The 14184-nt window shown below is 35.4% G+C and overlaps 1 protein-coding gene across 37 annotated transcripts in view; it reads left to right on the top strand.

Annotated features, from left to right (window-relative positions):
* Positions 1–14184, top strand: part of PTPRD (protein tyrosine phosphatase receptor type D) — a 2318035-nt gene that overhangs the window by 2111139 nt on the left and 192712 nt on the right. For all 37 annotated transcript variants that reach the window (XM_030814138.1, XM_030813761.1, XM_030813755.1 and 34 more), the window contains 2 exons: positions 838–1419; positions 11831–11964. In XM_030814138.1, the coding sequence (XP_030669998.1) occupies positions 838–1419; positions 11831–11964 (716 nt within the window). The remainder of the gene's footprint in view (positions 1–837; positions 1420–11830; positions 11965–14184) is intronic.

Here is a 14184-nt window from a genome sequence, read left to right as displayed (position 1 = left end):
TTGTCATGTATCTACATCGGATATTTCTGATGTGGAATATAGGATGCATATTAATATGACCATAAAATACCTTAAAAAGTGATTAGTGACTGTGCCTTAATTTAGTTCCTTCAGCAATTTTTAAATATTAAGAATAAAACATTGATTTGAAATTTCTATTCTTTTGCACCTTAAGATTTTTGGTTTTTCATTTATAAGAAAATTTTTAATAATGTTACTATGTCTTACCAGAATATAGATGCTATTCTTTCATAGCAATTTAATTTCATTTGAGTGTATTCCACATTTTGTTCTTTTCAATGTTTATTGGTATTTCAGTTATAACATTTATTTATTGGGGCAAGGGGCTAATTGGCCAAGCTTTTGGTATAATAATAGTAATAACTGCAGCTAATACTAAGGTTTTTTGTGGCTTCCAGATACATTCTAAGAATCTTAGTGGATTGGCTCATTAATCTTCACAGCAACCCCATGAAATACAGTTACATACAGCTGTACAATATAACTTAAATAATATTTTTCCCACTTCCACATGAGGAAACTAAAGCAAAGAGAGGTTAAGAAATGTGTGCAGGATCACTTAGCTAATAAGTAGAGGATTTGGATACAAGCCTAAAAATATGCTGTCAAGCCCTTCTAGTAAAGCAGGATTTGTGTCACCTATGTATGTTTTGCTGTATTTCCTGGCCATTCAGAAAACTACTCTTTGCTATAATTTCATTTAATTAAATCTTCAGTAGATACATAATCCTGTCATTTTCATAGTAGAGTTTATAGATTCTTGAAACATTATAGGGATGATGGGTAGTCATTCTCTTTTATCTTCCCCCATCCAAGCCTTACCCAAACCTCCAGGAACTCCTGTAGTGACCGAGAGCACAGCTACAAGCATCACACTGACGTGGGACTCTGGGAATCCTGAGCCTGTTTCTTATTATATAATTCAGCATAAACCTAAAAACTCTGAGGAACCTTACAAAGAAATTGATGGGGTGGCGACCACACGCTACAGTGTCGCTGGACTAAGTCCCTACTCAGATTATGAATTCAGGGTTATTGCTGTCAATAACATTGGGCGGGGGCCTCCCAGTGAACCTGTGCTAACACAAACCTCAGAGCAAGCGCCATCCAGTGCCCCGAGGGATGTCCAGGCACGAATGTTGAGTTCGACCACGATTTTGGTACAGTGGAAGGAACCTGAAGAGCCAAATGGACAGATCCAAGGATATAGAGTTTATTATACAATGGATCCCACTCAACATGTCAACAACTGGATGAAACACAATGTAGCCGACAGCCAAATCACTACTATTGGCAACTTAGTACCCCAGAAAACATATTCTGTCAAAGTCCTGGCTTTTACGTCAATTGGAGATGGTCCACTTTCAAGTGACATACAAGTCATCACTCAGACCGGAGGTAAGTTTGGTTCAGGATGGGAAGTAGGGTAGGAGGGAAGGGCTGTTGCAAAGAGGTGAGACGGACAAAAACAAAGAACAAAGATGGTATGAATTTTAATTTTTGAGATTTAGGGCTTCAAAGCAAGAGATGATAGACATCTGAAAAGGAACAAGCATGGACATCTGAAAAGCTAATCATTTTGAGCAGAACAATGCATTAGCACCCCTTCTTTTTAATTTGTGTGGGAATGACTTGAAGGCTTCTCTGTATGAGGTAGAAAAATGTCTCCCCCATGCCCAGTTTTGAGAATAGAAAAACTACACTTCTTTGTAATAGCTAGTATGGTAGAGTGGTCTCAAAAGAGTATTTAATTTGTGTAAGATCGGGTATTTCTAGACAAAGCTAAAAAATAAAACTGTTACACGGCCTTGGGTATTTAAATGGCTTATATTTGCCAGAAGCTACTGGCTTAAAAATAAATATTCTCTGAGTGGCTTTAATTTCTGTTTTTCTCTGTATGGCCTCAGTGGATAAAGAAAGACAGTTACCGAGATCTCAGATAGAACTTTGGGGCCTGATTGATTAACTTTGCTAAGAGCTACAGCAGACATTAGATTATTTTATGATGGAAAACTTGGCCCTCCCAGTGGTATTATTTTCCTAAGAGGTTATCAAACCTCTTTGGTCTTTGATTCAAGGTGATCAGTTTGGCTTTGGGCTAATATAAAATCACAGGCCTCTTCTAAAGTTTATTCTTGAGCCAGGTGCAGTGGCTCACGCCTGTAATCCCAACACCTTTGGGAGGTAGGTGGATCACTTGAGGGTCAGGACTTTGAGACCAGCCTGGCCAATGTGGCAAAACCTCATCTCTGTTAAAAATACAAAAATTAGCTGGGCATGGTAGCAGGCACCTGTAATTCCTGCTACTCAGGAGGCAGAGGCAGGAGAATCACTTGAACCTGGGAGGTTGAGTTTGCAAGTTTGTAATGAGCTAGGATCGTACCACTACACTCCAGCCTGGGTGACGACAAGACTCCATCTCAAAAAAAAAAAAAAAAAAAAAAAAAAAAAAAAAAGTTTATTCTTGAGCATCTGAGAGCTACTTCTTTGACTCCTTATTGTGTTGGCATCTTTTAAACCTGCATTAATCTACTAATGTTTTGGCAGCATGCTGTTGGCTTGTTTTAAAATCTATATAATAATCATTATTGGAGACAGTATAATCTGTAGACATAACTCATTGCTAATCCTGGCAATGAATTAATAAATTTTCTCAGATGCCAGCACTAGATAATGTATCTATCATCTATTTCACTGATTCCTGTGAATCACTGACTTGTTTTCATGTCATGGTCTTTATATGAAGTATGTTTAACTATTTATCCTTGCTTCTAGGAATCTCAGAGCGCATTTATATTAATAGTTTGCCTGGCTTTATTTTCATACCATTATTTGGTTCTTATTGGCTTGTTCATGGATTTACTCTTTTCTCTATGACATTGTAGGAAAGCCAGCTATAAAAACATATCTCACCACAGTTGTATTAAAAACTACCCATATATCTTCTCTGTGTGCCATTTGCAGTACTTCTGTATTTATTTGCTGTAGTAATATGCAGAAAAAAATACTGTAGGCTGTTCTTACCAAAAAAGCTTCTCATTGGGAAATGTAGACATCTGTAAATCTTGTTCTGCTTTTTCTTGACTGAAAGTGGTTAACTATTATGAGATTGCTTTTTATTATACTGTTTTAGCAGCTACATAACAATTAAAAAATTCTAAGAAATTATATGGGAACTTACATTCCACTTTGAGCTTTTTAAATTTCTCAGCTGTGATGTTTTTTCAATCCCTGGTCTTGGAGTAACATAACCAGGGTTTGAATCCCAAGCTTTCGTTTATTAGCTGTCACCTTAGGTGATTTATGTCGTTTCTCTCTGCACTTCAGTTTTCTAGTCTATAATAATAACCACCTCATAGAGTGTAGTGGTTCTATTTGTTTTCCAGTGCTCCTGTAAAAAAGAACCACATACTAGGTGGCTTAAACAATGGGAATCTATTGTCTCACAGTTCTGGGGCCTAGGAGTCTGAGAACAAGGTGTTGGCAGGAGTGGTTCCTTTTGAAGGCTGTGAGGGAAATATACTTAATGCTGCTGCCCTAACTTCTGTTGGTTGGTTTGCTAGCAATCTTTGCTGTACCATGACATGTAGAAGCATCATCTGATCACTGCCTTCATCTTTACATTATGTTCTTTCTGTAAGCATGCCTGTGCCTAAATTTCCCTTTTTACTCATACACCAGTCATAACGGACTTGGGGTCACTCTTATGGCCTCATCTTAACTAGTTCCATTGCAAAGATCCTATATTGAAATAAGGTTATGCTCTGAGGTACTGGGGATGAGGATGTCAACATATGGATTTTTGTGAGATGCAGTAAAATTCATAACAGGGTATAGATTAGATAATGGAGGGAAACATTTTGTAACTTAATATGTAAAACATTAAATTATTAATATGTAATCATCATAATAGTAGCTAACATATGGAGGACACTATACTATGAACTTTGCATGTATTTATTCTCACAAACCAATTAGGCAGATGTGGAATTATCCCACTTGCCAATGAGTAAATTGAAGATCAAAGAGGATAAAAAGTGATTCAGAAACTTGCCTTAGGTTGTAAAGTTACTAAGTGGAAAAGCAGAATATAAATCCAGGGATTCTGGATACTTTTAACTACTCTGTTAGTCCATTTTCACACTGCTATAAAGAAATACCCATGACTGGGTAATTTACAAAGGAGAGAGGTTTAATTGACTCACAATTTCACATGGCTAGGGAGAGTTCAGGAAACTTAGAGTCATGGCAGAAGGTGAAGGGGAAGCAAGGACCTTCCTCACATGGTGGCAGGAGAGAGAAGAGCAAAGGGGGAAGAGCCCCTTATAAAACCATTAGATCTTGTGAGAACTCACTCACTATCATGACAACAGCATAGGAGAAACCACCCCCATTGTTCAATCACCTCCCACCAGGTCCCTCCTTTGACACATGGGGATTACAGTTTGAGATGAGATTTGGGTGGGGACACAGAGCCAAATCATTATCAACTACCATTACCTTTTAAATTAATAATTTGCTTAATGTGATTGTTTTTGTGTTTTTATGCCAACCTAGGTATTCAATAAATGGAAAGAGGCAGGAGAGAAAAACATAATTGTTTCATTTATTCATATATTTATCTAAGAATTATACATAACTTACTTCTGAAACACTGAGGTAGCTATTAGATTATTCCAGTGCAGAAGTATATGAAAACATTTCACAATGAAAAAAAAAAAACTAAGTTTATCTAAAAGAAGTGGAAGGAAGAACATTTTTTATGAAAGATTATTACACTCAAGCAGTAAATTTGGCTGAAATTTAACTAAATTTAAATAAATTTGGCTCTAAGTTTTATAAGCACCAGTTTAAACATAGAAATCTATGGTGTTTCGTATTTTTATTTTCTGATGGTAGGAAGATTATCTAAGAAACAAAATTTTTCCTAAACCTAATTCAACCAAAATATGAATCTTAGACAATTGTGAGAATACTTGTATTTAGAATGCTAAATGAAAAACCCTGATGCCTTCAGTCGCAATTTATTGAAAAATATAGAAGTAATGTTTAAGTAGACAGACCATATCTTTATTTTTTTATATTACCAGTGGACAGAATATGACATTGAATCATAACTCAGTGAAGGTGGCATTATCAGAGGGGCAATTGAGTTACTGTGAGCTGGGAACTGTGCTTTCAAAAGCTCTGATTTAATTTAATGACAGAACTCAGAAAATCTAGATGAATGGGACATGGATATATTAGAATTGTTGTTTCCACTCTGTTTGAGTAACTTTTTTACATGAAGATGTTTCCAAGAATCTTCCATAATATATGGTTTTGCTTTTAATATCCATTGATCGAGAAGATATATAGTGATGTAATGACTGCCTGCCAAGTGCAATAAACTAAGAAAACCTTCCAAAATAGCACAATGATTTGATCTGTTCTATAGGCTTAATTAAAAAGGCCAGTGGATATTAGTGGACACCTGCCAAAAACAATGATGTTTGTTCTGATGTAATTAATGCTGAGCTGCTCCTTTTTCTTGTTACTGACTAAAGAATTCTTAGGATGATTGCTAGGATGATAACCATTATGAAATATAAAATTTAAGGATATGATTATTTTCACTGCATAACCTGCTAACCCTATAAAATTTTCTCTTCTAACCCTATAAAAATTTACTGATCAGTAATATGTAGGAATTGAAGTACATTTTAATTACAAATACACAGAAATGTACGTTTTGATGTCTTCTGTGTCTAAAAGGTACTCATTTAATTTTATTATCTCATGCTGTGACATTCACATTCCTATTTTTGTTTGAAACCGGATTCCAAAAGAACAGTATTTAGGATCAAAGTGAGTTTAAGAGAGAAGTCTCACTTTTGATTTTATCTAATATGAGTCACACAGATGGATGTAAGTGAAGGATTGATGTAAATTTGTATATTTCTGGTAATACAGAAGATGAGAATATGATCTGTCTGTTTTACAGTCAGAGAGTTTTTCTCCTTGATTGTGAACATTAGTACAGTTGACCATGTTGAGTAATCTTTAAATGGTTTTAAATATGAAAAGACTTTCACTGAGACGATTATTTTCTGAAATATGGGTCAATATTCCCAGTTCTCCATAGCTCTAACTTCCGGCATTACAAAGTCACTTGCAACTAGTTTACCTTGAAAATATGGGGACTCTGTAGCCATTGACAAGGGAAGTATTTATATTAAGCTAGAAAAATATTTGCATTATTAGAAAATACATTCTGGAAGGAAAAATGACTTCCTATAGTTTTCTTATAAAGGTAATTATACCAAAAGCATAGGGTAACTATATTTTATAGAAGAAGTGCAAATAAAACTCTGATAAAAAAGTAGTAAGTTAAATCTCAAACCTAATGCATTAAATGTTGCTTGATGTTCATGCTAATTAGAGGCATTATAAATCTTAAATCCTAGTACGTGTCTTTTTTCTGAACTTTATTTAGAAAGCATATCTGACCTCTAATTACGTCTATACATTTAATAGATTCTTGAAAATCATCTGACTTATATGGATATACCTTTAACAGTATATGCCTTCAAAAGATAAAGAATTATATATATTTATCAAATACTAATGACTAGTATCAACTTTAAACATTTTAGGGATGTTAATGCTATTACAAATTCTGGGCATTGCAAAAGTGTTAAAATATAAGCTATGACATTTAGAGACAAAGTCTGTTAGGTTTCCAGAAGTTTATAAATCATTTCATTAGTGTATGTCAACAGGCCTATACAAGCAAACTAGAAAAAGACTGCTTTCTAATAACCAAAGTTATGAGTCCAATTTAAATGCTTTTTCTGAATAGATTTAGCAATGAGTAAAGGAGCACTGGATATAAATACAACTATAATAAAATTTAACTTTTTCTCATTTATATTTAATGACTTGAGAATAAGATTTGTGCTGATGCTTGTGTATTAAGTACTTATTTTGTCAATGATATATTTATGACATTTACGCATCAGACTCTTTGTTTTGAATTTTGTTTTGTTTTACTACCGTTATAATTCTGGCTGTCGGTTTTATTGTTATTATCATTTATCAATATGCTAGATACACACATTTTAAAACATGTACCTTATTAAAATACTAGATATTTTAGCAATCATGGGTTTTCTAGTATCTTTGGTCATATTTTATATTTATACTATAGCAAGATGAAACTGTTGTTTAGCAGTGCAATATGTGTCAACCTTTAGAGATAATCTCTAAATTTTTTTCACATATTAATCTCTTCTAATATATCAGCATTTCAGATAATGTGAAGGTTTCTCTTGTTAGTCTTTTTTATCCCTTGTCTTTGAGTTGCTTTCACATATTTATATAGAGTATAATTATAGTAATACTCAAGTACTTAACATGTATCAGTGGGATTATAATCTTATTTTAGGGACTTGATAGCTCACGTTTCTATTTCCTTGTGGACATTAAATAAGTAATCAAGAGGAAGGACATACTTTTACAGTATATAATGACTTCTTAAATATAATATTAAAGAAAAATTTTTACGTATTTTATTTCTGCTTTCCATGTCCTATTGTAAATTTGGTTTATGGTCAATATCATATCTGTCCTTTGAATATGAAGTAACTGCTTAAAGGTCTGGATACGTTGTTTTTATTTGCCCATGATTTTCCCAGAATCTCACATTTTCTTATAAAATTTATGTTCAGTTAATCAGTGAAGGAAATGTTACAACACAGAAAAGCTCTTGAATAAAATAAAAATAAAATAAGATATACCTAGACAAAGGACTGGTAAGTGAAGGTAAAAAAAAAAACCAAACAGTGAGAAACTGTGATGTGTAATGATTACAAGAGCATAAAATATCTGTGTGTAAGAAGGCGAGGCACAGTGGCTCACACCCATACTCTCAGTGCTTTGAGTGGTAGAGGTGGAAGGATTTCTTGAGCCCAGGAAGTTCAGACAACCAGCGCAGCATATTGAGATCCTGTCTGTACAAAAAAAATTAAAAAATTAGCCGGATATTATGGCACACACCTGTAGTCTCAGCTACTCAGGGGGCTGAGGCGGAAGGAGCACTTGAGACCTGGAGGTCAAAGCTGTAGTGAACCATGATTGTGCCATTGCACTCCAGCCTGGGTGATAGAGTAAGACCTTGTCTCAAAACTAACTAAATAAATAAAATGTAGGTAAATATTTACATTTATACATTTGTATGTATAAATACATATATAGAGAGAAAACATTAATAGAAATGTGAAATGGAACCTCTGTAGACACAACATTTGGCATAACAATTCAATCAACAGATAATGAAAGTACTCCCGTGTCTCAAGTGTTACAGAGAAAACAAATATGACAGTCTGTAGCCCCTAAAGTGTTTTCTTATATACATATATTATGCTCATTAGGACCAATATTTGGGAATTTAAAAATACATTCATTTTATACCTTTTTTAAAAAAATTCCTTTGTATCCTCAGCTTCGTGGTGGTGGATTCAAATATGACAAAACGCCCTGAGGAAGTGATATCGTTCGGTACACCCTCAGTTCCCGGGGAAGTGTGGGTAGTGCACTCTTAAGCCGTTGATGAGCCTGGAGCCTGAGATCATGAAAGGTTATTTTAGGGCCCTGGCCCATATGCTGAATCTAGCCTGTAGACACGTTTTGCCCCATACAGTGCTTTTAAAATTCAATTAATTTTCAGTAATTAAGAATGGAAAGGTTTTACCTGGAAGGTTCATGATCAACTTCTGTGAAGAAAATCTGAAGCTGGGACAAGAGTGCGCCCACATTTCACAAGGCAGCAACCTGCTGTCACTGAGCATGGCCTGGGGTCCCTCTTCAGGTGGTGGTCACTCTCCACCAGGCCCCAGGCCCCATATGGCCTGCTCACTCATCTAAATTACCTGACACCTCTGAGCATTTGTGTTCGCACCACATGTTTATTTTATACATTATTATTTATTTATTATTTATTTATTTTTTAGAGACAGGGTCTCACTCTGTCATCCAGGGTGGTGTGCAGTGGCTCAGTCATCGTTCACTGTAGCCTCACCCTCTTGGACTCAAGTGATCCTCTCACCTCAGCCTCCCACGCAGCTGGGACTACAGGCATGCTCCACCATGCCCAGCTAATGTTTTTAAGTTTTATTACTTTATAGAGACAGGGTTTTGCTATGTTGCCTACACTGGTCTCGAACCCCTGACTTCAAGCCATCCTCCTAACTTGGCCTCCCAAAGTGCTGGGATTACAGATGTGAGTTACCATGCCTAAGCCTGTACCACAAGTTTAAAATCTAATGAAGTTACCCTCCGAACCATTTCAAAAGAAGGATAAGGAAAGAACAGGAGAGAACCCCCTGTACATTAGATGAAGACACTTTGCTTCAAGTCGTCTAGCCAACTTTTAGCTTTGTGCAAGAATAAAAAGGACAGTGTACTCTCTGAGACTTGGATGTGCCTATTTAAGTCATTATTTAGAAGGAAGGGGCTCTTAATAGAAACAAGCTGAATTAGATGATCAGACGAAGCTTGTGTCACTAAACAAGAATGAAATATTGAGACCAACCGGGAATTTGCTCAATACAAATTAAAAGCAAAAAGTAAACAGTTTAAGTAAGAAAAAGTTAATTAGGTTTCCAAGATGTTTTCAATCAATGTCAATTTATTATTAGCATTAGGCAGGGAGGAAATGCGTAACAAGCAATTATTATCCTGAGAGCAGCCCTTCAATGTTGTCTGTGTTTCTAATTCTTGACCATACTGTACTCCGGTTTGGTTTGAGTCAGGAGTTAACACAAACTTTCTCGTTTCCCAGGAAATTGGGAGGAAGAAAGAAGCAAATAAAACTAGGAAAAAAATCTATGATTGCATCCATAGGCATATGTGTGCATTTTTAGCCTGAGAAACCCTTTTATCATGTGAATATTAGATCCTATCATAGTTTTCCCATCTATCTGGTCACTCTTGTTTCCATTATTGCTCCTGCCAGTGCTTTTGGTATTTCCCTTCTAGAAATAATGCATTTTCCATTTGCTTTGCAATTTGCCTATTTGTGTTTTGTTCCCCTCTGTCCCTCTGCCTCTTGCTTATCAATCTTTTATCTTCTTTTGCCTCCACCTTTCAATCTAAATGATTGTGTTAGGCCACCCACTGGGCAGGTACTGGGGAAAAAAATATGACAACTCTGTTCAGAAAGTAAGCTCCCAGAGGCATCAAAGCAATGAGACTCTCAATGCCTGTGATTTTTAGAAAGAGAGAGAGAAAAGATGATGAAGGCAACTAGAAATATGAAGCACTGATTATTTGTGACCTTAAGCATCAGTCCAAACATGTATTCCTGTACACACACACACACACACACACACACTCACACATACACACAGGCTGACTTACCAGAGGAATAAAATCATCATTAGGGATTCTACAAATCATTCTTGCAGACTGCTTTAACAAAGGGTATTTTTTAAAGCCGTACCACAGAGACATAACTATAAAAGAAAAGGAAAGCAATACATTTTCTCCAAAGGCTTCTTTTCAACTACAAATTATACCGTATTATATGTATTTTAAAATATTTTTGCCAAGGTTGCCACTGTAGATGTTTAAAAGCACACTTTAGATGTTTTTTTACTCCTCTGCTGTGAAGTATTATTGTTCTCTTTTTTTCTTTAAATATAAATGGAATTCTCATTTAAACTTGAGGGAATATGAACGTATGTTCAGCCACAGCACATTGAGACATGCCATAATATCAAGGGTAATGATGAAAATATTTTACAATTGGGAAAGCACAGGCACTCACCAATCAGAGCAGACAGTGGCCAAGAACAATGTACGATTAGATGTGCCAGTGACACCCTGACTCAGCCTTGTGTATAATGGATAGAGGGGAACTGATAGGCTTACGTGTGGACTAGGAAGTTTAGGTTAGTAATTATTCCAGTACATTTGAGTAAGGTGTTTTAAACCGAATAGACTTTCCATTCTTTATTACAGCTGATAAACAGCTCTTCCAAATTTTCTATCAAATAGATTACATGGCTAACATGAGAATTATAGATGATCTCTATAAGTTACCATATTTCTGATAAGTGTATTCTATAAACTTCTTAATTTTTGGTAGTAGTTTAGCTTCGTGGCACTAGGGAGGATATTTTGTTTTTATTAGGTGTAGTGCATTAAATAACATAGTTGAGAGTTTAGACGTCATTATTTGTAAGTGATAGAGTTTTGTTTTGTTTTGTTTTTCCTTTTTTACACCTCTTTTTCAAAATGTGGGCTGGTAAGAAAAAATGCTAAGTGATTCTGTTTGCCTGTTAGGTTTTGTTATTGGAGTAAAAGTAGGATTTTATAAATTTAATTGGAAATAATTTTTAATGTTACATGTAGTGCTAGAGAGTAAGTTTCTACTCAGTTGTAAATAACAATACTTTTAGGTATTTAGTACTTATGCTTTTGGCAATATTTCAAGTGCTTTACATAAATTATATTATTTATTACTAACAACCATATCATGAAGTAAAGAATTTTTTCCTTAAAATTGAATTCAGGGGCCGATATACTTCATACTTATTAATTCTACTATATCTTGTGTAGATGTTCTACTACTCCAGAGCAGGATTTATAACATTGTACTTGCCCTGTATACAAAGAGGTTAACTTGGACGATGTAAAGGAGCTTGTTTTCCACTAAGCTGGTACATGTGTACAGATTTTGAAAGGTTTAAACGGGTTACACTAATGGAAGAACTTTGTGAATACTCCTGGTGATTGTGAGTTTAATCCATTGCCTCCCTGTTTTTAGTACCAGGGCAGCCACTAAACTTCAAAGCAGAACCTGAGTCTGAAACAAGTATTTTGCTCTCTTGGACACCTCCACGTTCAGATACCATTGCCAACTATGAACTGGTCTACAAAGATGGGGAGCATGGAGAGGAGGTAAGACTATAGTGCTTCTCACCCTGGGAATTATTCATTACGTTGGACCACTTCTTTATTTTTGTGTAGTTATCCACATTCTTGGTCAGATAGCTATTGAGGACCTTGATGGAAAAGATTCACTAATTAAAAGAGGAACTTGATCCCCCTCCCCCCGCCCAAAAAAAAACCCAAAATGACAACAACAACAACAACAACAAACACTGGTTATTTTGAGGCTTTGGGGAAAAACAAAACAAAATAACTCTTGCTCCTATTGGAATGTGCTTCTGACAGAGTTCCAAGTTCCATAGATGTATCAGGTTATGGAAGAATAAATACTCAATGAGACTTGAGGACTTTCTCTTCTTCATGAAAGTATTTAAGTCACTGTGGGAACAGGTCACTAAATTAGCTCTATATGTTCATGAAAGTCCTTGGCTAGATGAATTTTTCCACACTGGTTTCAAAGATTCCCCATAGCAAATGTTTGTTGGCTAAAAAGTATTTGGTATGAAGGCGAGTGTATATAACATTTGAGTATACTGTGCAAATAAAATAACAGATTGTAGAAGGCATGGCAATTGTTGATCGTCACTGAAAAGAGAAATGAAAATCAATATAATTAACTCATTAATAGGCACTGTTCTAAGGGTTTCACCATCAATAATGCATCTAATTTTTATAGTAGCATTGGAGCTAGCCTTTCTTATTAATCGATTTCACATATAATAAAATGGAGGCATGGAAAAAAGGTTAAATAATTTGCTCAAAGTCTCGCACTAGTGGATGGCAGAGCTGGGATTTGAGTCTAGGCAGTCGAGTTCCAGAGTCTGTGTTGTTGACGGTTAGGGTCTACTGCTTCTTGAGTGCAGTTTGAATACATTATAGAAATCCATATTAAGATACATCTAACATTTTCAGAATGAGAATACATAATAGTAATAAATATGTTTCTTTTTTTATTATTGTGAAATCCAATGGGGAACATTAGGAGAAAAGGAGCGAATGGCACTATATTTGAGAACTTCACTCATATATTCATTTTATTATGCCTCTTAGCATTTTTTATCTGAAAAAAAATCTTCACAAAGTGGAATGGTCCCTGTGTTCTAATAAAGAATATCTTTTAAAAAACTCACATACTAAATGAACTACTCTCAATTAACTTGTAGTACATAATTTTGGATGTTGTAATAAATTAATATATTCTTGTAAACTTCTATTTTATTCCGTCTGTTTGAAATGAGCAGAATCTCAAAAGAATAGGTTTTAAATGCAGTGCTTTAGATTTAGCTAGCAAAGCCAATATAAATCAAGCACTCAAAAAGTTATATAGTTGAAATGCAGATATGACTTAAAGTATTCATGGTGCAACTTGAGCTATTGGTGTTTTCCGTAAGGCGTAAATCAGCACTGAATTATTTTAAACCTTCATCACCACCACCAAACTAAAATACATGCATACATAGACACAAACATACATATACACAAAGAGTAAAGGAGAATTGTAATGCTTAAATGTTGGCATAGCTACTGTGCTCTACAGTTGCTTATTTAGGGAATTTCTTTATTTGTTACTTGGTGGATCTAAAATTCCTGAAAACTTTTGTATTTGTAAGCCAGAACACCCTAGGGATGGTTTCTCTAGTTTTATATTTGAATTTTTCTTCTTCTTTTTTTTCTTTTGAGACACAGTCTCACTCTGTCACCCAGACTGGAGTGCAGTGGCGCGATCTCGGCTCACTGCAACCTCGCCTCCTGGGTTCATGCCATTCTCCTGCCTCAGCCTCCCGAGTAGCTGGGACTACAGGCGCCCGCCACCACACTCAGCTAATTTTTTGTATTTTTAGTAGAGATGGGATTTCACCATGTTAGCCAGGATAGTCTCTATGTCCTGACCTCATGATCCACCCGCCTCGGCCTCCCAAAGTGCTGGGATTACAGGCGTGAGCCACCGTGCCCGGCCTTGAATTCTTCTTAACTAATTTGTTTGTGTGAATAGCAAACACTATTTGATAAAGTGTTAAGATTACACACACCATTACTAGATTATGTACTCACTTGCATTTTAAGGTTTACTGTAGGCTGATGTTCAAGATTGATTACCCATAGACACTTATATTTTTGCTAAATGACAAATTTTAAGCATGGAAGATGAGAGTTATAGCATTTGATTAATGAAATCGTATATCAAAAGTCCACAAACATTTGTGAATTTATTTTTTTTCTGGCTGTGGG

This window comes from Nomascus leucogenys, chromosome 1a, assembly GCF_006542625.1.
Source record: "Nomascus leucogenys isolate Asia chromosome 1a, Asia_NLE_v1, whole genome shotgun sequence".
In the NCBI taxonomy this organism is placed as follows: Eukaryota; Metazoa; Chordata; class Mammalia; order Primates; family Hylobatidae; genus Nomascus; species Nomascus leucogenys.
Note: the sequence above shows the minus strand (reverse complement) of the source record. Positions and strands in the feature narration are given on the sequence as shown.